Source organism: Abramis brama (assembly GCF_963993115.1).
Source record: "Abramis brama genome assembly, chromosome: 13".
Taxonomy (NCBI): Eukaryota; Metazoa; Chordata; class Actinopteri; order Cypriniformes; family Leuciscidae; genus Abramis; species Abramis brama.
The window spans coordinates 9,256,272-9,280,644 of record NC_139975.1 but is presented as its reverse complement, the minus strand read 5'-3'; the positions used below and the strand labels follow the sequence as shown (position 1 = coordinate 9,280,644).

At 38.2% G+C, this 24,373-nt stretch overlaps 1 protein-coding gene across 1 annotated transcript in view; it reads right to left on the bottom strand.

The window, feature by feature from the left end:
- unc5a (unc-5 netrin receptor A) overlaps positions 1-24,373 on the bottom strand; it is a 183,232-nt gene that overhangs the window by 20,750 nt on the left and 138,109 nt on the right. The window contains exons 7-11 of the mRNA XM_084132204.1: positions 14,820-14,984; positions 4,056-4,244; positions 3,001-3,300; positions 1,450-1,537; positions 759-927 (exon numbers count right to left, since the gene is read on the bottom strand). Of these exons, the coding sequence (XP_083988330.1) occupies positions 759-927; positions 1,450-1,537; positions 3,001-3,300; positions 4,056-4,244; positions 14,820-14,984 (911 nt within the window). The remainder of the gene's footprint in view (positions 1-758; positions 928-1,449; positions 1,538-3,000; positions 3,301-4,055; positions 4,245-14,819; positions 14,985-24,373) is intronic.

Sequence of the window (24,373 nt, the reverse complement as noted above, 5' to 3'; positions counted from 1 at the left end):
ATTTTCATCTCGCTCCGACTCTGGCTCGAACATGTAAGGCTGGCTGGACAAGTCTTCCGTTGTTGACATTTTGTTAATAACGTGTGAATAAAAAGTTTCTGTGCCGCTAGCCTAGATAATCGTATCTCTGCTATCAAACTACAAAAATGGCCGAACGGGGTGGCGTTGAACCGAGTGTGGGCGGGGTATGAAGTGTCTCAATTGTATTTAAAGAGACCGCACCAAAACGAGTTGCTCTCAGACGCACATCAGAAAAGGGGTAGAAAAGGGGCCTGTGGAGCTATAATAATGAGGAATTCAGACCCAAGCATTGCAGTTCCGCTTTATATAGACTACAAATGTATGATTTATATGTAAAAAGGAACAATTTAAAAGCATGATATGTCTCCTTTAACGTAATGCAAAATAAATACATTTTTGAATATTTATAACTTACAAGTATACATTATAACAGCAATTAAGAGATCGATTAATTGTATTGATTTTAAAATATTTTAATAGAAATATAATTATTTAATAAATTTAATTATAAAATAATATATTACATACTAATTATAATTAGATTTTTCTCACATTATGGAAATGGCAATTGACAGGGGAAATTAGATTTTTCCTGTGATTTGGGTGTGAAAAATGACCCGGACATTTCTACTCAAGGAAAACCTGCAGGGTTCAAACCTGCATTCTTTCAGTTATCAGCGCATATCTTTACCACTAAAGCTAAACATGAATGCAAACAAACGCAAACGAACACTGACCTCCCACGTTCCCTCATATGACTGCTTCTTGAGACGGATGGCCCAGTTCTCCAGGCACGCATCAGAGCAATGGTCCATACTGAGGATGACCGGCCGGGTGAGCACCACACCGGGCGGTCCGCAGCTCACCACGGGGCTCAGCAATGTCTGACACCCAGCCAGGGGCAATCTGGAGCGAAGAAGAGGAGAACATGGTCAGGATTCAACCAAAGAGGTCTGGATGGATGGGCAATGTCAAGCACAGAGCAGACCCTTTAACAAGACGAGCTTCCACTATTAATCAGGGCTCTGGTGCTCTGATCTGACTTTTCACACTCTGCATTCAAGCACAGTAGGGAGCTGGTCTTGAACACCACATGAATGCATGAGCAAAAAATAGCCAGACCGTTACCTGGTGCTTCACTCCGACAGGAAAATCTAAAACAGGAGAACATTTCCCTCACTGCGGCCCATGGCTCATTTCCATATAACAGACAAGGAACACAACACATACACACAAGCTTTTGATATCTCAAGCTAGCATTAGTCATAAATCTGAGCAAACGGCTCAAACACACACACACACACGCCAGCATGTGGAGATTAACTTCAATTATATTTGACGCTCTGTGACTGGGCTTTTTAAAATCTGACTCAAACTGTGCATTCTTTCTTTGTGAGGCAGATCCTCAGACGGGTTCCAGGGACCTACCTCATGTCTTCCTTCGTCTGAATGGTGAGATAAATCTCATAAATCTTCCCTCTGGGAATGGCCTCTGGCGGGATGAGCAGGCTGATTCCTAATGTAAATAGGAACAAAAGAGACAAAGTAGGATCATTTGTTCAATCTGAACGCCGCTTTTGTCACAGCTCACAGTGGGCCTTTATGTGACAAAAGAAAATGTGGTTAACACTAGGCCACAGTCAAGGTCAAAGATGTCATCTACCAGGTGTACCTTGAAAAACTCTTTCACTTTGTCCTGGAGATCAGAACAGAGACAGGAAGTGCCTACAGCCCCTGCTGTCTGTCCTGACATAATTACTCCTGTTAATGAAATTAAATGCATAACGTGCGCTTTTAGAAAAGGTATCATACATTTCACATTGGCTGCAAAATAATAAGAAATAATAAACCCTACATAGTCAAACGTCTGTATTTTTCTGGTAAAAAACTCAAATAATTAATTGAAATGCAATTTGGATGGATGGATGGATGGATGGTCGGTCCACTCTGGAAATTGTGATGAAAAAAAGGAAAAAAGAAAATATGTATAAAATAATTGTATGTGACTAAAATATTATTATATACTATTATAAATCCCCCTGCATTCAAACTAGATTATTATGGTGTCTAAAAAATATTACGATTGCTCATAATTTGGGTTAGTGATTTGAACAAACCCTTATCCCTAAATATTAAACTATAGTGTGTACCCTGCATAAAATGAAATAACATAAAAAATAAACAATTTATGAAATAAAATGAAATAATAAAATAAAATAAAAAGTTGCTCACTGCTGCTATGATTATAAGAGAAACTGTTTGGTCACCACTGGTATAGGGGATGCAATTATGCTGCCTTCATTCTCAAAACAGCAGCGGATTACAGGTATCTAAATTTGGGCATTGTATTTTGAAGGACAATGTTCTTAGCCGAGGGAGCCCTGGTTATTTCATTTCCACTGCCTCGTGAGCTGTCTCTTTGACCGAGAGTGATTCATAATGTGACAGCCTGATGAACCCTCTGTCTGTGATTAAGGAGACTAATTGGTTTGAATATACTCTGGTGGTGTCCTTGGAGTGGATAGAGTTGCAGGCACTATGAATGTGCACACTGCCTATCGGCTTACAGTGCCACGGCTGACAACTAAGCTACTGGTTCGGCTCGCAGAAGATGCAGCGAGGTATCCTTCAAAAAAAGAAAGGGAAAATAAAAAAGACGCTCCCCCAATTACAGCTATTTCCGTCGAAAAAAGAAAATGGTTGTCATTGTCATAACACAATCAGTGTATAAATGGAAGCACTTCTTTGCCCCCTCTGCCTTGTTCCTTGAAAAACGTCTTTAGAAGATGTTCACATTCGCTCGTTCCCCAATTTACATAAAACTGCTTGGATTACCGTGTAATTGGATCACTTCACCCTTCCATTTTGGGCCATGTCAGTATAATAACATTGCAGTTAACAAAGCTCAGGAGTTCTTTCACAACACTCCTGACTAAACACATAAAACATTTTGCACAGTTTGCAGTCGCATAATCTTACCAGTGTTGGGGAGGGTTAGGCGGCCACCCAGGAAATTGAAAGTGCCGTAGGAGGTGTTGACGTTGTCTCTCGGTAGCGTTTTGAAATATGTCTGAGAGGAAAGGCGGTTCATGAAGTCGTTGGGGTCGCTTGGCAGTTTGCCGTTGTGCAGCGTGTGGGAGCCGTTGGGAAGGGGCTCCAGGAGGGGGCCGTTGCTCATGGAGAACTTCCCGGTGACTTCCTGTCGAGAACGTAGAGTTCCCTGGTAGCTAGTGGTGGTGGTGGTCAAATCAGGCTGGATGGTGAGCAAATGAGAGTTTTCTGTGGAAACAAAGAGAATGAAACGAGTGAAAAACCCTTCGAAAGGTCACGCTGGCTAAAAGCACACAGCACAAATTGAAATTCAGTGCAAACGAACAAATCCATGGATGTAGCCAGGCCTTCGCGCTAAGAGAGACTCGCTCGTAAATAAATCAATGCCTCCTCCTCCTCCTCTTTAGCAGCCACAATCAATTCCATACAGCGTTTAAAGAAAGCCTGGCAGCCACGGTTTAAATTTCTTACACTTTAAATAAAGCTTACTGTGTGGCTTCATGCAGGTTCAAATCCCCAAAATCCAACTTCATATTTCATGATTTCAGAGCCGTTCTCATGTTTTTCCACATTAAACACTTTACATATGTAAAAATAAAAGTGCACAGCAGTAGGCAGATTTGTTTCGTGGGAGGATCAATAGAAATCAGCTTAATGCTACCATTACCAAATCACTTCCCACGGTAGCAGGCGGACGAGTGAAGGTCTCCTCTCACATGCAGCTTCAAAGAGGATCCAAGTAAAACCAAAATCACAATCATTTGCAACTGTGAAGATGACACAAAACTATGACTACCTCGGTTTAACGCAAACAATGCACACACACGGACACATTTGCGAGACTGTGGGCCGCTACGGCCACAGGTGGTACGGGAACACGGGCACTGATGAAAGGATGAGCGTGAAACACCGTGACGAGGAGTGGATAGTGTAGAGAAACAATAGCCTACTGCTGCGGGCTGCCCTGCGCGGTGCCCACACACCTGGCTTGGTGGGCTTGATGCCCATGGGCTGGAAGCCAGTGGTGAGGATGGAGGAGTCTGCCACATCTGCATCGAGACCTTCCTTCTTCCTGCGGTACACCAGCACCAGGATGATCAGCAGAAGAGTCAGACACAGAGCCACCACCACGATCCCCACGTACAGAGCCACGTCCTCAGCACCTGACGCCGCTGCACAGGGACAGAAACACACACACGCATTACTAATAGTCACACAAAATTTGGGTCACCATGTTGTCAATATTCACATTTATTCAACATTTTTCTAAATGTCATAATCATTTGTTAACAAACCAGTATTCATTACTTCGATGAGCTCATTGTTTCTGCCTTAAATGATTACATTTTTTAGCTAACTGTGATTTTGTATGTGTACATTTCTGAAATGCATAACTTAGACAGTTACCTCTGATAACAGATCACTCTAAATCGTAATGTGGACTCACGCATTTTCTGTAAAGCTGCTTTGAAACGATGTGTATTGTGAAAAGCGCTATACAAATAAATGTGAATTGAATTTATTTATTAGTCAACAATGAGCGGATTAGGCTGATATTAAAAGCTGTAACTATAATGTTTTGATGCCTCATTTTACTTGAAGCATGCCAGCTGCAAACAAAAGTTTACATTTATAATATCAGCAAGTATACTGGTTAAAACAGAAATATGAAAAAGCTAGATTTCCTCTAACACTTTCAAATAATAATTTTTTATTAAGACCATTAACATAATTATGTTACACAATGCTAAGTAGATTATTATACATTCGTTCAAACAGTTACAAAGGTTTATGTATCTTCTCCACAGACCACAAAGAGCTGACAACTACACTACCATTAAAGTTTGGGGTCAGTGACTTCGTTATGTTTTTTAATGTCTCTTATACTCACCAAGGCTGCATTTATTTAATCAAAAATACACTATAACAGTAATATTAATACAATTTAAATAACTTTTCTATTTGAATATATTTTAAAGTCTAATTCCTTAGAATTTTCAGCATTTTCAGCTGCTTAATATTTTTCTGGAAACAGTTATCTATTTTGAAGAAAAAAAATCCCACATATTTATTTGAAAGAAATCTTATATAAATGTCACTTTTGATCAATTTAATCTGTCCTTGCTGAATAAAAGTTTTAATTTCTTAAAAAAATGTGCCAAAATAGCACTGTATACTGTGCAATGCATGCAGTAAGTATTCCATTCCAAACATAGCCTGAATAGCTGGTTAAAAACTACTTAAAATTACAATCAATGTCAATTTTAAAATGAAATACCTGTTCTTCCCGTGCATTACTTTGTAATCTGACGTTAACCAAATTTTGCCAGATGTCAGTTTTTTTTTAAGCATAAAATTATTAGCAAACAGAATTACCTAAACCTGACTTGGCTTGCATTGTGCGTACGGGAATTAACTGCTGGGAAAACATTTCAGTAGTTGTGCAGCTTCCCCACTGCCGCCTCCTTAAAAAGGTAATCATATCTGTGCTTCAGTGGGTTGTTCTGCAGTTGGAAAGATGGGAGTGTTTGCTGGCAGCCTGCAACATCAGCATTCTTCAAGCTGCTGGATTTATGGCCATGATTTTGTGTGTGAGAGAGAGAGAGAGAGAGAGAGAGAGAGAGAGAGAGAGAGAGAGAGAGAGAGAGAGAGAGAGAGAGAGAGAGAGAGAGCGAGCGCAGTGTTTGTTTGTATGTGTCTGTTTCTGACAAAAAGCAGATTTTCTTATGAATCCACATTTTATGTGCCCTCTCTCGTTGTGGCCTGCAGCTTTGTGGCTGAGTACCCAGAGACAATCACATCCAAAATTATTCTAATCAATTGTTTCGGTGGGTAATGGGATTTGAGAAGGGATCTCTCTTATTTGTATCCAGCTTCCCATGGAAACTACAGATGCCCCAACACCCGTGCAGAGACGACTCGAAGCCTGTGAAGAGACGACTCGATGCCTCTGAAGAGACGACTCGACGCCTGTGAAGAGACGACTCGACGCCTCTGAAGAGACGACTCGACGCCTGTGAAGAGACGACTCGACGCCTGTGAAGAGATGACTCGACGCCTGTGAAGAGACGACTCGACGCCTCTGAAGAGACGACTCGACGCCTGTGAAGAGACGACTCGATGCCTCTGAAGAGACGACTCGACGCCTGTGAAGAGACGACTCGGCGCTGGCGATATGTTTATGCCCTAAATTAATACATGATTAACTAACTGTATTTTTCTATGTACATTTCTGAAATGCACTTTCTGTAAAGCTGCTTTGAAACAATATGTATTGTGAAAAGCGCTATACAAATAAATTTGAATTGAATTGAATTGAATCTCTGTGGCGTGCTGATTTTTGGGTGGTAGAGGTGTCTGCGCTCACTGCTGGGAGAGACCCAGTGGCTCTACATTGTGAAGAGAGACTGAGACATTGTTTAGACGCTCTGTGGACTGACAGCTAAAAGCTATTAGGAATCGCTCAGCCAAAGCTACTGAACTCAAAGATGTGCATATGGGCCATATCACTGAGCATAACACACTGACCTGCATCATAGTCCACTCCTGTACACACGAAGTGGGGTCAACAGAAGGGCAATTAAAAAATAAAGGTGTATGTTTTTAATAGTCTAAAACCTTAGTGAAGAAATTGCTGATATATTTATGATCGGCCAAAAATCATTCTAATATGCTGATTTGCTGCTCAAGAAACATTTATTATTATCAGGATTTTTCAGGATTCTATGATGAATAGAAAATTCAAAGGAACAGCATTGATCTGAAATAGAAAGCTTTTGTAACATTATACACTACCGTTCAAAAGCTTGGGGTCAGTTTATATATATATTTTTGAAAGAAATTAAAGATCTTAATACTTTTATTCTGCAAGGATGCATTAAATTGATCAAAAGTGACAGTAAAGACATTTATAATGTTACAAACGATTCTTATTTCAAATACATGCTGTTCTTTTGAACTTTCTATTCAACAAAGAATCCTGAAACAATAGTACAGAACTGTTTTCAACATTGATAATAATATACAACATTTCTTGAGTAGCAAAATCAACATAGAATGATTTCTGAAGGATCATGTGACACTAAAAATTCAGCTTTGCCATCATATTCAAACAGAACTAATAAATAACAGTTATTTTAAATTGTAATAATATTCCATACTATTACTGTTGTTTTTGTGTTGATTTTTTTTATCAAATAAATGCAGCCTTGGCAAGCATAAGAGACTTCTTTTAAAAACTTTTTTTTTTTTTTTTAAATACCGATCCCAAACTCGTCAACGGCAGTGTGTATATGTATATTCTAATATGTATTCTAAGAGTGAAAAATTCCCTTGTGTGGTTACTAGTGATGCATGTATAATGCATGTATATTTTTAATTAACAATAGGAGTTTCTGTGTTTATATTTAAGTCAACACATTGAAAAAAGATGCTACAAGGAACACAGGTAAGGTTAATAGTTCATAATATCATTCTTGTGTGAATTGTTGCATTTAAAGTGGCAATTTACTAATGGAACATTTTTTTTTTCTTCTTCTCACACCTTTGTTTCACTTTGACGGCAACAAAGTTCTTGGTTGTTGTTGTTATTTTTTTAATTATTATTTCTAGCCCAGTAAGTTTGACTCTCCTTGACATCAATCACGATCACACTCACATCCTCACACTCTCTGCTTGGTTTGTTTGGTCTAAACGAGAGTGAGATTGTCAAAGGAAATTGTTAAATTAGAATCATCCCCAAGCCTAAAATCACACAGACAATTAAAACAGGGCTGTCAATTACCATTATGCCAGCCTGCGTCACTCTAATTAAGCTGTCTTCTAATTGTTCATCACACTCTTAAATCACCAGAGTTGCAATAAACACCCTCATTGCTATCAGCGGAGATGTTACTGAAGACAATCTACACTTCTCAGGCCTACAGGTGCCAGGTCCAGTTAATTTCATCCAAATATAGCTCCATTATTCTGATGTGACTTTAGAGCACTGCTAATGGCACTCAGTAGTCATCGGCAACATGTCTTGACATGTTTTGTGTGAACGCTCCTGACTGATGACTCTGTCAATACGACATGATACTGTGCAAGCAGGAAGTAGCATTTCATCAGGGCATGTTTTATGACAGCTGGTCAATCGTGAATGACTGAGCGCATGCAAACAGGAATCGCTCCTGCGTCTTGGTATCGACGATGCATTAAGTGTGTCTGCGGGAAGTGACTTTGTCATGGTTAAAAAGGACTTATGATATCATAAACTGAAAGTCGTCGCACCGACAGATGATGGGGGCTGGGTTTGTGCCTGTAGCGTGTGCGCTCCAGGTGCTGAAAATAGCATAAAAAATAAAAAAAAAGATTAACAGAATGGAGTGTCTGTAAATCTGTAAAACTCTACAGAGTTTACTCTCTACTGAATCAAGAAACGCAGTTTCTGTGAGAAAAATGTAATAAATAAATAAATAAATATTTTTTTTTCCTTATTATTATTTTACAAATAAAATAATAAATAATATAATTAATATAATAAATTAATAATAACTTAATTTAACCATGCATGGCATGTAACAACAATAGGGAAAATAATAAAATAATAGTAGAAAAATAATAATAAATACAATTTAAATATAAATAAAAATGATAAATAATTATGAAAATAAAAAATAAATAAGAAAATATGCATTATAAAATTGTATATAAAATGAAACAACACATTAAGCTGTAGTGCTCACTGAAACACCATGCTAAAAATAAAAATCAAGTAAAAATGGATCAATTAATGTTTTATATCATTTAATATAACCAGATACACATGCTTTTCTTTGTGTTTTCAGTTAATTACAGTAATAAAAAAAACTTCTTTAACTTAAAATTATTGCCCGGAATGCATTGTTTTCTACAGTACATTACTGTTTTAATGGAAAACAGTATGTTACTGTCCGAATTTGTCTTTTTTTACAGTGATAAAATACTGTTAGCAATTTGCAGACAAAGTATATTAGTATATTGTGTTGTATTATCCACTTAATGTGCCAACCACTGTCCACGGCTCCAACAAAATGCAGGATGTGTTTCATTCTATTAGTAAGTTTCTCTCCCCTGCTCATCCTGCTTTTCTTTCACCAGCTAATCTCCTTGGACTTATCAGAGCCTCCCTAGCGCAACTTTTTATCATGTCTAACAGATGTTCTGAAGAGCCAATCACCGAAGTTGCCTATAGAGTGGGCTAGCGTTCCCTCTGTCCTGCTCAATAAATGAACAGACATCCATCACACTTTAATTGACACAGTTAATCAGTTTTATAATTGAATGGATTCTGCCTGATTCCACGCAGCAGTATTCTCTCTCTCGCCTTGACACGGAGGCGGCGGGGAGAGAGGCAGTCGATCTGTTTTCGCCATCAGATTCCCACACCCGTGCTCCCTTTTTGCTGTAATCAACACAAAACAGAGCGAGCAATGTTCCTGCTGTTCCTGAGGCTGATGTAAGGTGTGTCGAAACACAGGTTTCTGGAGGTGTAACAGAGTGGGCACTGAACATCTTGTGCTGTCTGACAGTGGGGTGTCAGGCCTGGCCTGAAGGGACCAAACTCAGCCTGTGGGTAAATCTCAGAGACTGCCTTCCCCTCCTCTCATGGTGGGATACAACCTACAACCTGCAATTTTCCTATCATGATTGACATAAACAGGTTGACATTTAAGGAGACAGTAGCGATTCTGTCAGGAAGATTCAGAGTTGAAGTTTATGCTAGGTTTGTGGCCTTGTTTACACCTGATATTAAGATGCGTTTTGGTCGATCAGATCACAAGTAGATGAGGGAAACACATTCCTGTTTACAACTGGCATTTTAATCTGTCACTTTCAACCACTTCTGTCCTATAAATATATATATGTTTTTTTTTTGTTTTTTTTTTAGATCTTTCGATCAAATAGACAAAATAAGCTCACGCAATTATGAACGTGACTGAAGACGGAAAAAAATATGAAGAGCATCAGCAATCAGGAATGGTGAGAGAACATTGTGCTTGGTACATTTTTTATCTTCAAACCAAACTTGGGTCTTCAGCCAACAAAGTTTAAATCCCGTCTGGCTAGCGTACTTCCAAAAATGTTTACGCATTAGGTCAGTAGGTGGAGAGTTGTTCGAACACATTCAACCACATGAGCGTCCACACTAAGAAAGCAATCTGTGACAAGCTCAAAACCTGCATTTTGCGTAATCCACTTGTGATCCGAACAAATCGCATCATAATACCAGGTGTAAACAAGGCCTGTGTTGAACGTGCATTGATACAACACTAGCATGCACTGTTATCTGCAAGCATTTATCACCAAAAGGTGGAAATTTGAAAACGGCAGACTTATTTGTGGTTATTTAAATGGTTACTTTACCTAATAAATATGTGAATAAAAGCCTAAATTAAATGAGTTCATAATTTAAAGCGATCATGTCTCTTCAGAAGTATTGGATTAAACCTCACAAATTCATATGGGTTTATTTTACGATCTCTTTATGTATGTTTTGAAGCATCAGAGATTTGATTTAATAGACTTTCAATGGAGGGACAGAAATCTCTCAGATTTCATTCAAATATCTTCATTTGTGTTCCAAAGATGAACAAAAGTCTTATGGATTTGTGACAACATAATGGTGAGTAATTGATGACTGAACTGCAATTTTTGGGTGTACTATCCCTTTAAGGTAATCAAAAAGTCTACAATTGAATCATCTGTATCTTGTAGCAGGTAAAAATACAAAATGGGAATAATTTATCATCCTTGCAGTAGGTATTACTAAATTAGTCCCTCAGCATGAAAGACTTTGCTTATAAAGGTTATTTTCATTATTGCTAAATGGCTAAAAACATGGTGCTTTAAAAAGTCTTAATTTACTCTATTCCACAAATTAGCCTGATTATCAGTGCAGGCTGCATTAATTCAGCAACATGAGTTTTCCTTCCCATCATCACTTTTTACCCAGCAACACCTGGGTGTAATTTCGCCAGGTGGTGATGCGCCAAACTGTTAATTATCCTGACTAGATGAATGTAGGTTACGAGGCGTTATGCAGCGTCTACACTGTAGTTTCAACCGATTCATGAAAATCAAACAATAGACACCTGCAATAAAATACTGTTTGATGACTGTGATTTTGGATCAACACCCTTGTCCATCCTGGAACAATATCCCTATCAACCGATCAGCTGTAATCTCAATGATAGGCTTTAGATGCATCAAAATAGATGAATAATTATGCATCCAACTTTATTTTAACTGGAAATACTTGGTCTAGATTACTTGTATTGATGAAGCATTGGTTTAAAAATGACTTGCATTTTTTTTTAAATTGTGATATAAAAATATAACAATATTTATTAATATTTACTATATTTAAAATATAATTACATAAACATATTATAAAGTCAGTACTGCTATAACTGTGTAAACATATGGTTCAAAATGTATCAAAAATCTAAATCTAAAATCTATAAAATTATATGCTATGATATAAAAATATTTCTTACTATTTTTTTTTTTTTTTTTTTTTTATATAACAAATAAAAAGACATAATTAATATTCTTATAAAGTCATTATAAAGTGCTCTTTACATACAGCTAGAAAAAAGTCCAGAAACATCACAGCATGATTTGGTGTAATGGTCAGAAGTTAATTATATTTATGGAGACCTATGAGATTTATAATTAAAAACTGAGCTAACGTTTTTAAAAATGTAAAAAAATTAAAAACGTTTTTGCAAATTCCATCCAAATCAGTACATGAAATCACAGATAATTATTACGTTAATAATTAGAACTCAAGCATTGTTTGGAAAGCTAATCCCATCCAACAGTGCTTTGGATGTGAATGTCAATTTAGGACCAACTAAAATGTGTCCAACTTTATAAAAAAGCTTATTTCACATGCATGATGGAACCTTAACAGTGTTTCAACCTGTCCTCCTCGACCACATCCACTGTGCAGAGTAAACAGTCATTCTGATGCTCTTCATTTCACACAGCTGCTTTGGATTTATGTGCTTTTCAACTTGCATTTAACCCATAGCAGGTGCTCTAGGGCTAATCTTCCCTTGAATTATGAGGACACTAAATGCAACTTTTATTTCAATGAGTTTCCTCTAACAACTAATTAAACCCTCCGAAGAAGAAGAAGAAGAAGAAGAAAACATTTCCTGTGCAGCAGAGTAGCCAAAGCAGGCAGGATTTTCTGCTCATTACAGTTTAAAACAGGTCTATTGTCTGGTGAGAGACATCTGCTGAGAAAAGATTGGGACAAGAATTTTTCTGTGGCCTGCATTCCAATTTTCAGGGATTTTTGCCTATTCAGTGTGCCTGTATATGTGGGCTTAAGAGTTTGAGCTAGTACGTGTGTAAATGGCGTGTGGGAGGGCTCCGATTAAAATTTGAAATGTGCAAAAGCTTAAAGAACGAGGGGAGGGACTCGCCCCGGCTGATGTTGTCCCACCCCCCCTTTGACCCCAACGCAAAAGTGTCCTAGAGGGGGACTATGTTAACAGGACATGCCAATCCCAACACTTTGATCCGAGAGGATGCGAATACAAGCCCATCTGCTTGGCCGGACCCCCAACTGAGCAAATTTTCCCGTGGCTGCCATCGTACCAGCTTCTGTGCTTTTAATTTGAGCAATATGAGCCAATTAATAACACCCCGACTGCAGCGCAACCTCCCAGAACAGAGAAACATAAACATCTAATGATGATAACCAGGCCTTGGGCTTGGCTGCAAGGTTGCAATATTCAGTATTTTCATTCTTTTGTTGTAGCCGACTGCGATTGACAATTTTTGCACGTAAGATCTCAACGCTGCAAAATATGCTGGAGTGGTTTGAGATGATGCTATGATTGGACATGCCACCATGTGGGCCTTGGTTGAAAAGCTAAGGATTCTAGAACTGTATCGACTCTCAGCATGAGGAATACAAACTCTTTACTCTTGACTTCTACTTCTGCACATACTAATGGGAGTGTTTGCACACATTCTGCCTCCCTTTATCTCTCCTGAAGATTCGTATCAGCAACAGTCGTGGCCGTAGCGAGATCAAACGGAATCGCATGTGAAGACGAGTCCCAGATTTCTGCTGCGAGTGAAACAGCCCCAAATCAACTGTTAATAAACAACAAATGTTCAGCTCACCGCGTTTCATGATAACCAGTGGGTAAATTACAGGGCGAGACATTAAAAGAGCAGCTCGTTTCTGTTGTTCTGCTGTCTCTATGGGAGATCTTTTAAATGCGGTTCTTCACAGCTGATATTACACAAAGAGCTTTGAATGACAGACAGGGTGAATAATTCAACTGTGACATGAAAAAAAAATAAAAAAAATAATTCAGTGCAAGTCAGTGTGAGCACTTCAATTTACTTAACATTAATTATGTTCATAATCAAATTAGCTTAAGAACTTTAAGTAAGAAGTTTTGTAGCAACTCATAATGTAATAACTGCACATAATGTAATAAGTATTACATGATTATTGTAATAAAATGTTCATAATGTAATAATTTTCTCACAACATAATAAAATCTTGAGCTCATAATGTAATAATTTTTATATTATGAGAAATTTATTACATAATAAACTCACCAAAAACATGTCATATTTTCACAGCTTTGTCACAGCTTTAAAAATAAATAAATAATAATTATTATTCCCTTACAGTACATTTAAAAAAATCTTAAACCACCTGCGAAATGCAACAGATTTAAAAAAATCTAAATTCTTAACCTGCCAACAAAATCCACCAGACTAGTATTTTATTTCTACTTCTACTTCTACTTCTACTTCTACTTCTACTTCTACTTCTAATCTTTCACTGCATTGTTGATCATATAAATGTAGTCTTGGTGAGCACAAGTGACTTACAAAAACAAAAAATCTTACCAACCCTAAACTTTTGAACAGTGGTGTATTACAATTATAGTGCATTAATAAATCAATTAATTCCAAATTAGCATTTTAAATCACTTAGTGGCCAGAAAGAACAATTCATGATTTAAAGGTCATATTTCAAGCAGGATTTTTCTAGTTGCAACAATTCTTTCTTGCTTTCTAGTATTCATTTAGCACAAAGACTTTGGAGCTGTGAAAGCACATTAAACCCTTTGCTCGAGAAGCTCTTCTACCCACACAGAACAGAAAGCATTAACTTCTCCACCATCTACCCTCTGGCATTAGTTTCAACCAATCGTTTCTTGCGGAAACAGTTGATAACGGCCACCAGATGCTCGATTATCAAAAACGATCATCAGAAGAACAGCTATATCGTTGCTGCTACCGAGGACGCCGATGTTGATGCTTCTGTGGTGCCATGGCAACGGCGGCTGCAGGACTGAGAGGTTTAACATCATTAAAAGAACAGAAGAACAACAGGAACGGGAAAGGTTGTGAGAGGGAAGAAGAGCTGGAAAACAAACAGAGAACGGAACCCAGGGGGACCATCAAGACCTTGGACAACTCGAGATTCTCTGATCTGGAAAAGTGACCTTCCTGCAAAAAAAACACCAACCTACGATACACAAACCCTGCCTGCGCTACACTAAACAAATGTGTTAATGCCAACCTCCAAGGTGGCCTTTCTTTGTTCTTCCCACGTTGTCTAGCAGTAAATGGTCTCTCACTGATGCACCCAGGCTTCACATCACATTTAGTGTGATCACTAAAGGAAGTCTGTCATTTAATCGATGGATTAATCAAGGGTCTGAGGTGGTGGTACTCACTCTGAGGGCATTGCTCGCTGGTACAGTTGAGGGACTGAAGATCCAGGCCCTGGCATTCCTTCCCACCGGTGCCAGGCGTAGGTTGGGTACATTCTCTACTCCTCCACATGCTGCAGTCGGCTCCGCATGGCGACCACTTACTCCATTCACTCCAACCGCCATCCACTGAACACACACATGCACACAGAAGACAGAATTAGCAATCCATCACATGTTATGGCAGAATGAATGTTTATGTACTAAACTCATAGCAGCAGCACAAAGTACTGTTGTACATACATAATGTGCAGTAACTAACTCACTACTCAAGAGGGTGATAGAGTCACCTTTATATTTAGGTATAGCTAGCTATAAATATCTCTAAATTAGCTTACTCACTTATCTCAGCAACACCCATTTGCTCTATCATGCATGCACAAACTCCACATTCCTGCCCTATGCTCATGTCAATCACACACATACAGAGTTTTTGACATTGAGGTATATTAAATAATGCGGCTCATGCAATACGAGTGCTGTTATACTGATGTATGCAACGCCTTTCTCCATGATACACTCAACTACATACAGATGCGCTGTCTCTGGAGCTGCACGATTTTACATATGCACGCACATCAACCACCACATTTGAAAACACTATTCTTAGCTTTTTAGCTATGCATTTTTCATCACTTTTGTAGCATTTTATTTTTTCCCCTAAAGTCATAATTCTGTTTTACATGACCATTCTCTTCCCTCTCTCTAAGGATAGATGTCTTAAAGGTACAGTAGCAAGCAATTTAGTTTCATTATGGGATTAAAGATTATTCTACTGCTGTGCCCTTAAAGGACAAATCCAGTGAAAAATGAACCTAGGGGTAATTAACACATGGTTACCGAGACGATCGTTCCCTGCGATGCGTTTTCATGAAAATAAATCGAATGTATAGAGTTTTATCTTTAAAAACAGATTAGCTCATAACACTAGTATATGGGGCACAGAGTAAGTAAAAGTAAATCGCTAGTTAATCCCACTAACAAGGCTCAAAATAGCCTCACACTAACACGGTAGCATAATAAGGGTCACTACATGCAAACCGAAGCATTGAGAACTTTGTAAGTGTACAGACAGTTTAATAAGAAGATACTTTATAAAGACAGTACATTACGCGTTTACAGACAGGCGTCATCTTGGAAAACAGTCTCGACTAATCGAGTCACGAACGCCATGCTGCGTTAGATTTCACTATGCGTAATTCCTATCGACCAGCTCACTTAGCACGGCGTTCGTGACTCGATTAGTCGAGACTGTTTTCCAAGATGACGCCTGTCTGTAAACGCGTAATGTTCTGTCTTTATAAAGTATCTTCTTATTAAACTGTCTGTACACTTACAAAGTTCTCAATGCTTCGGTTTGCATGTAGGGACCCTCATTATGCTACCGTGTTAGTGTGAGGCTATTTTGAGCCTTGTTAGTGGTATTAACTAGCGATTTACTTTTACTTACTCTGTGCCCCATATACTAGTGTTATGAGCTAATCTGTTTTTAAAGATAAAACTCTATACATTCGATTTTCATGAAAACGCATCGCAGGGAACGATCGACTCGGTAACCATGTGTTAATTACCCCTAGGTTCATTTTTCACTGGATTTGTCCTTTAAGAACATACACTCCCGTTCACAAATTTGGGGTCAGTGAGATTTATTAATGTTGTGCTTACCAAGGATGCATTTATTTGTTTTAAATACAGTAAAACCAGAATGTGAAATATTACTACAATTTAAAACAACTGTTTTCTAATTTACTATATTTTAAAATGCAATTTATTCCTGTGATGGCATAGCTGAATTATCAGCATCATCAGCATCTCTCATGATCATCAATGTTGAAAATAGTTGTGCTGCTTAATATTATACTATATTAACATTATAAATGTCTTTACTGCCACTTTTGATCAATTTAATGCATCCTTCCTGAATCAAAAAGGTATTAATTTCTTTAAAAAAAATCTGGGTTGGCCAAGTTGCTGAATACTGAACGGTTGTGTATCAATGTGGGCAGCAATATAAAAATGTCCTCATGGTTGTGACTTCAAAACTATGCATAACACGTTTGTGCAACTTGGCTTCCATAAATGGCCTGGGTGGAATGAAAAAGGAGCTTAGCATCCACAGTGTTAGAGTATGTCTACAATATCCCGATTACAAAGTGTGAAAAGCCCATACAAGGATAAAAGGCAGGTGGAAAATTCTGTATGTGTTTGTGCCTAGTGAAACAACACTCAAATGTCCTATTTCCTCCCAAGCCACGGAAGACGTATTTTATTTCCATTTCTCATTCTCACAGGCCCGCGTTATTCATCAGCTGGACCGGAGGCCATTTTGGAAGTCTTATTCGGGCTGACGTTGTGCCAGGTTTGGGAAGGTTACTACAGGGCTAATGTGAGCAGCTCTGGTAATGAGCTCTCTAGGGACGCTGAGCTGTGCCCTCACAGGACCAAGAGCAGGGGGTGAATTATGGTACTTGGATACAGTTGGATACAGATACAGAGTTACTGATGACTCCATTTGACAGACCCAAGATCAGACACGCTGGGCTGTTCATTCACCCCTGGCTTTATAGCATATTCACTGTGCAGTTTTGCTCTACTAACCAGACCCTGGGTCACCGCTTGGCCAAACAACCAGCTAATAAAGCACTTGCGTGCCTTAGTGATTCGAAATATGAAAAGTCAGCCATTATAAATGGCTGTGAATAAAGACGACAGTTAGTCGTAGCCTGCCAGACGAGAGTGGGTTTTTCATATTTAAATATGCAGTGAGATTAGTAAGCAATGGCGAATGATATTTGTACTAACAAAGAACGTGTGGAGCGCATCTAAAAGAGACGCTGACACAGCTTTTGATCAAACATTTGTCAGGGAGAGTGGCAAAGAAATAAAATAATTGTCCTTGTTTGCCATTGAGTGGACTCATTTGCGAGCGAGACAGGCTTATATAATCACACTAGTCTGAACAGGGAATTAATGCTAATGAATACATTACAATAAGAATTGTGTTCCTGTCTCTGATTCTCTACATTCATTTTAAAAGACAGGTGATGAGAGATCAACAGCTATGTGATGGAGAAAAGACTCTTTCTTCTCTCTGAAAAACTGCACAAAGCGACTGAGAGGAACTCTCTTGACTTATTTGAGAAGAAATGAATTGCAGATAAATCACTAGCATCAATATAGACATTAGGTCAACATGAAACGCCATTCTCAACCCATTTGACTTTGATAACGATACATTTTGAAATAAAAAGGATCCGTAAAAGATAAGTGGGACTTCATTTAATCCCTTGGGAATTGATTGGATCATGAAAAGTGGACATTCTGTACCAAGTCTGTATGTGAAGGAATACTTCCACTTGTGTTTTTCTTGTGTTTGTGGCATCATTTCATGTGGTGACATACATAATATTAGGTTGCTTCTAGCATGTTTCACGATACTTTCAAAGTGAAATGTCCAGCGAGTGACGCTAAAAGTTCGTTCAGTTTTATCCTGGCAAAGTATTATGTTGGTTGCTGTACAAATCTCAGCAGTTTGGAAATGAAATGTCTGGTGAGTGCCGCTAAAAGGTAACGCTCTATCATGTTTGAAAATCTAAAATAAATAATTGCCTAAACCTAATCTATAGCAAACGTGAGAGAAAAACGCACTTGCTGAAGCAACTATGGCAATTTACGTAGCTTGCTTCTACAAGTCTTTGATCTTTTTTATCATGATTCGCGTTTCACTGGACTACTGGATACCTGATCGCTCCGCATTGCAAGTATTAGGTTGTACCAGGTGAGCTACTGAGACCATTTACTACATCAGAAAAGCCATACACATGGAGCTGGTTATGTGATACAAAAGTTAAAATGGATACGTTTTGGAAAGAGTATTTTGATGTCATAACATATTGCGCAAGGAACTATGCAGGAATACAAGTTTGTTTGTAAAAGTTGTTTACTGTATCTAGTGTCCATTTCAGCTGGAAACTTCAGTCAATTTCATGTATATGTCCTTTTGCAAAAATGTAGCTAGAGGCACGCTTTTCCAACGAGGCTGGGTTTCTTTTAAGGGTACTTCTGATCAAACATTTGGCAGGGAGAGTGGCGTTGAAGCTAAAGGTCAAAGTTCACCTTTGAACATCAACCAAATATCTCATCATTTGCTATTGTTGCAGTGAACTTTATTGCATCGAATTGTATTAAATCATTTTTGGGTAAACTAACCCTTTAAATAGTTGTGTAGACCTACAACAGTAGTCTTGAACACTGCTTAAACAGCTTTTTGAAAAGTAGTTAACATTAACGAGCCTGCCATCAGTCACATCAGCCTAAAAATAAATTAATTTTAATTTAACCGTTTGTGCAAAATAAGACAAGGAACGTTTATTAAGTTTATTCATGTCGACTTTAAACAAGTAATGAAGTGAGAGAAGCAGAAAAATAGACCGTGATGGCCAATTTCCCCTTCAAAATATGCAAAAATCATATCCTAAACCTGCTTAACATGAGTGAAGTATGCACTAATAAAAGAACTGAAGCCAGACAAATAATTGTCCATTCCAGACTCCCTGCCATTAAGATATTATCTTTGATTTCCAAAGATAATATCTTTGTGTGTGCGTGTGTTGTGCCAGGGTGCCTGTAACACAATAACGCAGTGGCAGGTCTATTTGGACATCTTGTCAAGGGCACATCTAAAAGGCGTCAAACTGCTCTTTAAAAGGCCTGCAGGAAGCCCCATTTCAACTCGCCGTTGCTCAAAATCACAATGGCCAATGCTGGACACCTCCAGCTGCCTCGTCCTTGAGCAGGGAGGAGGAACCGAGCGGGAGAGTCACGCAATTACCTTTCAGATCAGCAGGGATGAGACAGAGTCAACAACACTCACATCTGTAATCTCACCTGGACCTAATCATTCCATGTTCAATAAAACTGAGACAACAAGATTACAGGTGATTCATGGGCTCTGAGCCAGAGTGGGCAGGGTCAGAATGATGTCGTCATAATCTGCTGCCTATCTTGGATTCAAGTGCATCATGCAACAAACACAAAACAAATTTAGGTCTTTGAATACAGGGTTCTAAAAGGGTTTTGGAATTCAGGAAAGCCTGTTATTGAGAAGCTTACTTCATGGAACATGTTTCTTGGTTGAAGCTTGCCAAAAAAAATGGCTTAGGGTATTTTCACACCAAAAACAAGTTAAGCAAAACATCTTCAGAAATTTTTTTTTTGCAGTCTTGCACCTTTGTAAGAGCCAGGCACAATATTTAAATGTCCTGGATTTACGGCTTCATGACAATAAACTGCTATGCAAACATCAAGTTTTAAGTAGGACTGGGCAATATATCAAAACTACTATAATTGTTATATTTATGTGTCATCGCAAAGATTTCAGTGCACCTTTTATATATGGCCATTATGTTTCATAAAGACCTCCTAGACTCACAGATTACCACTTTGAGGGTGACTATTACAGCCTTCTTGTTACTTCAGTAACTTCCCAAATACAGCCCTGGCGTACTGTATTAAAGTTAGCAATGGAAGCTTAAAGTCCTACTAAAGTGCCTTGAAACACACAGCATTACTCAATGTGTTGACATAATTTCCAATGAAACAGGAAGACAGGGCAGGACATATCGAACAGCTCTTTCCCTTTTTTTAAAATAGACAATAGTGTTTAGTTTATCACAGCATGACCAGAGCCTTTGAGCTCGATAAAGCTGCAGTTTCCTCCTAATCTCTAACCGTTTCTCCTAATGTCTTCCATATCGCTTTAAAATATAGAATTCTGTGCAGAATTCAAATGGGTCCGATGCGCTTTGTGGTCTGTGCCGACTGGCTATCGTGTCTCTGGACCGGAGCAGACTGTGTGTGTGCGTGCAACAATTGAAAGCATATTTACACTGTCTGAATCTTTCCCTATCCCCTATATAGTGCACTATGTGCTATTCACCATGTAGAAAATAGTAAATGTGTGAACAAGTGACTGATTTTAGCCGCAGCTTCAGCGTCTATTTATAATGTAGGGGCGGGACGCTTTAGATTCTAGCGAGCATTTGATTGGACAGAAAATCTGATGAGAAGCTGAAGTGCAGAGTGATCTCATCAAAATCATTGATCCATATTGGTGGAAGTGAGAGACTAAGTTTTGAAAGCTTATATCTTCTAAATGCAAATTTTATCATTGTTTTGGAGCACACTAGCTTTTAGGTAACAGTAAGCAAGGCTAACATATTCATACTAAAAGCCTTCAATTTTGATTTCATGGGGACATTAATTATACAAAATGTTTACATATATAATATTACTTTTTTTTTAAAATAAATATTATAAATATTTTTAACTTGATTTTTGGCAACAATGGCTGTTTCAAGTAAAGAAAAAGCTGTTTCTCAGCAAAACAAAAAAGTAAAAAATTTACTATAACGTATCTCTCAAATGTCATCATCACAAGGCAGAAAAAAAATATGATTTTTACAAGATGTAAAATTTTAGTAATATTGTCCAGTTCTAATTTTAAGCAGATTCAAGGCTAACAGAAAATAAGAGTGAAAAAGAAACCAGAGGAAGCAGCAAACGGACCAACAGGAGCAAAGACTAGCACATAACGGGTGAGGGAACGAGATTTTTATTTCCTGGCACTGAGCCTTCATCCAAACCTAATTCATATTTATATAGGCCAACATTTTATCTGTTAAAAAAACTTCAAGAGGGAAGGAAATGCTAAGAGATAAAGTTCAGCAGAATAGGCTAGCATCCAGGGAAGAGGAAAACATTTGCTCCGAGTACTGAAAACATACTGCAACGTAAGCTGGAAGATCTGTTTGTTCTCCATCAGTTAAGACACTGCCATGGTTCCACGCCGAATGCATCAGACTAACGATAACGCATCAGTGAAAGATTGAAATTTTTTTTTTGTGATGTTAACTTTTGTTTTGTTCCAAATCCAAATTAATCAGCACTTGCTCTGATCTTTAAAAGAACTTGAAACAGAAAAGAGTTAGGCTACTGAAAAGTGAAGATGTCTCTCCTCAGAGACCATTCACGAGACTCTCCAGTCATAGGTGAGGGTTGTCTGTGTGTGCTGGTTGATGTCGTATGACGTCTCTGACGTGTCGGGATTAGATGAAGCAGCCTCTTCACCGTGCTAAAGGTCTAACCAGCCAATGACTCAACAAGAGCCAGTAAAAGAGGCTCATCAGGGTCAATTAGCCCTTTAAAGCCCACTTATTACATTAGACTCTTCACAGCTGAACTCATCCAGTTGATTGGACAATTGTGTTAAGTTACTGATGTGTTCCTTTTGAAAAGATTTGAAGGAAGAAAAAAACCCCAAGTACTATTGATTCTTGAGACTATGGCAATAATTTTCCATGAGAGAAAGGAAGGAGAGAGAAAGGAAGAAATGGTAAGCCAGCACATCATGCGGATTAGTCCTCAGGTTCAGAACTGGACTCAGAAGGGCTGTACCATTTGGTTTTGGTGTGGAAATCGGAGTATATGTACAGATTTAAGCTGGAATAAATATGATAAATGTATAACATTTTATATTTTTGCTGCTAAGATATTCAGGCTATACGTCCAAAAAGGCATGCAATCACAATCAAACATGCTGAATATGGCGTGCAAAACACTAAAATGTCCAATTAAGTCATGTTTTGCCCATGCTTTGCTGGCAATAGAAATACTTGCACATCAAGGGCTCTTTCTGCATTCATGCTGTCCTTAGACTTGCAAGTGCAGTCTTTTTGATCTACATTAGTTATGATAGTTCTCAGTCCACTGAGTAATAAAAATAATAATAATAATAATAATAATACAAATAATTATAATAAAGTGTATTAAAGTGTTATTTACCCAAATCCTAACAACAACAAAAATTGCACAAAGAGATTATACTACTACTACTACTACTACTACTACTACTACTAATAATAATAAATTGAATTATTTAATTTGACTATACACTATATACATTTTCTATTGTAATGTATGCATCATTGAGCCAGCAGCCATATCACCCTGTAGCTCAAGACTGGTTGCCCACTGAAGCTAAGCATGGTTGAGCCTGGTCAGTACCTGGATGGGAGACCTCCTGGGAAAACCAGGTTGCTGCTGCAAGTGGTGTTAGTGAGGCCAGCAGGGGGCGCTCACCCTGTGGTCTGTGTGCGTCCCAACGCCCCAGTAAAGTGATGGGGACACTATACTGTCAAAAAAAGCACCGTCCTTCAGATGAGACGTTAAACCAAGGTCCTGACTATCTGTGGTCATTAAAAATCCCAGGATGTCCTTCAAAAAAAAAAAAAAAAAAAAGTAGGGGTTTAACCCCGGCATCCTGGCCAAATTTGCCCATTGGCCCCTGTCCATCATGGTCTCCTAATCATCCCCATATAAACTGATATAAACTTCATCTCTGTCTCCTCTCCACCAATAAGCTGGTGTGTGGTGGGCGTTCTGGAGCAATATGGCTGCCGTCGCATCATCCAGGTGGATGCTGCACATTGGTGGTTGTTGAGTAGATTCCCCTTCTTCTATGTACAGCGCTTTGAGTACCCAGAAAAGCGCTATAAAAATGTAACAAATTATTATTATTATTATTATTTAATTTCAAAAACCTAATTTAATTATATTATACTATTGTAATGTACTATTATATAATATAACAATACTAAAATATAATAATAATAATAATAATAATTCAGCACTGTTAACAACAAATATTCAGTATATTACAATAATATAATTAAAGTTAAATGGGTTCATAAATTATGCATAAAAATTGTACTGTAGTAACATTATATAATTCAATATATTATTATTATCATTTTAATATAATAATAATAATAATAACTCCTCTGAGACTGAAAACACTGTCTGTATCTAAACACTGTGAGTACTATGTGTGGTTAGAGTATTTTTGGTAGATTACAGTCACTCATAATAAGAGTATATAGAATATATATAGTGTATATATACATATATATGTGTGTATGTGGTTAATAATCAGATTATTTTATTTCGATTGGTTCTGCAGCCTTGCGACTGAGGATAGCATTTTGAGTGCCTTGGAAATATTATTCCAACCTATTCGCATTACAAAAAGAATTCAGCTTCATCAGCATTCACACGGCGTCGCATGCTCGCCGCATTACACAAAGAATCTCGTCACGTCCTTTAAAGTCGCCCTGTCCTGAGGATCAGTAGAACAGCGGCGATGGACTATGTTCACATACAGAGTCGTTTATCAAAGCTCTGCTGTTTCTCTTTCTGTCTCCTGCTGTCTGACTGTGCTCTGGGAACACTGTGCCTCTACCTGCAGCTAGTCAGTAAATGATGATTTATACCTCCTGCAGTCAGAAGTCACGTTTTGATAAATCGGGATGAAGTCTCAGATGTAATTTTTAGGGCCTGCAGTTGTCCGTGCGTGTCTTTGTATGGTGATAAATGGAACGGGATGGTCATTCTCTCTCCTTCTTTTCTCTCGCTGACAGGATTTGGGGTCCTCTGGTGAGCATGCTAAAGCAGGCAAGTGC